General features: G+C 68.7%; 1 protein-coding gene across 1 annotated transcript in view; it reads right to left on the reverse strand.

The window, feature by feature from the left end:
- The window catches only part of SFTPC (surfactant protein C), a 5,983-nt gene extending 4,990 nt beyond the window's left edge, over positions 1 to 993 (reverse strand). Inside the window, exons 1-4 of the mRNA XM_014311249.2 lie at positions 990 to 993; positions 609 to 838; positions 363 to 512; positions 109 to 249 (exon numbers count right to left, since the gene is read on the reverse strand). Of these exons, the coding sequence (XP_014166724.2) occupies positions 109 to 249; positions 363 to 512; positions 609 to 838; positions 990 to 993 (525 nt within the window). The remainder of the gene's footprint in view (positions 1 to 108; positions 250 to 362; positions 513 to 608; positions 839 to 989) is intronic.
- Between the last annotated feature and the right edge of the window lie 40 nt (positions 994 to 1,033).

The raw sequence follows: 1,033 nt of genomic DNA on the forward strand, positions 1-1,033 counted from the left end.
ATGTCCCCATGTCCCCATGTCCTCATGTCCCCATATCCCCATGTCCCCATATCCCCATGTCCCATGTCCCATGTCCCCATGTCCCCATGTCCCCATGTCCCCACACACCCTGCTGTAGTCGTAGACCACCGCGGCCGAGCCGTTGAGCCCATCCCGCACCGCGAACGTGCCGCTCCTTTCCTTCCTGCTCACGGCGAGCTCCTGGGCGCTCCCCTCGCCATCCAGCCCGTGGATGCTCATTCTCAACACCTGCCGGGGAGGGACAGGGCTCAGAGGGACCTGCGGGAGCTGAACCTGTCCCTACAAACCGCGGTGCCACCCCAGCGCCCCTCCCGGAGCCGGTGGCACCGCGCTGCCCTCACCGTCTCGGCGTGGGACTCGCTGAGGTGCAGCCCCAGCAGCAGGAAGGTGACGTTGACCACCACGAGGGCCACCACCACCAGCGCCACCATCAGCAGGAGGCTCTTGAGCTCGTGGGGGATGCAGGGCAGGCGCGGGGACTCCGTGTACCTCTGTTGGGGACACACGGGAGCACCCGGCTGAGCCAGAGCCGGGATGGCAGCGGGGGCTCGGCCCCACGGCCAGGGAGGGCGGTGGGTGCTCCTTACCGGAGGTGCCTCCTCCATCAGCGCCTCTTTAGAGCTGTCCTCCATCTCTCCGTGCGCTCCTGTCCCTTTGCCAGCCCGGGCCCGGGGGCATTTATAGCATCCCGGGTGGCCAGGGAGGGCTGGGGCCGCTCCAGCTGCCGAGTGCCACTTGTGCTGTTTGCTGAGCCCGCAAAGAGCCAGGGAGGGGACACAAAACCTCCGAGGGCCCTTCCGTGGCGTTTGTCCGGCCGCTGTGGGGGTGCCAAGGCAAACAGCGGGAAGGGCCCGCCCTCCACACCCAGCGGCAGGAGGGCCCCAGCACGTCCCGGGGGGGGCGCACCCCTGGTTCTGCACGGGCAGCTGTGCGAGCCCCCCCCGGGGCGGGCAAGGAGCTGGCTGCACTCATTGTTCCCGAGGGCACCGTGCCAGGGACGGCGCAGATGGAC

This window comes from Geospiza fortis, unplaced genomic scaffold, assembly GCF_000277835.1.
Source record: "Geospiza fortis unplaced genomic scaffold, GeoFor_1.0 scaffold594, whole genome shotgun sequence".
Lineage (NCBI taxonomy): Eukaryota > Metazoa > Chordata > Aves > Passeriformes > Thraupidae > Geospiza > Geospiza fortis.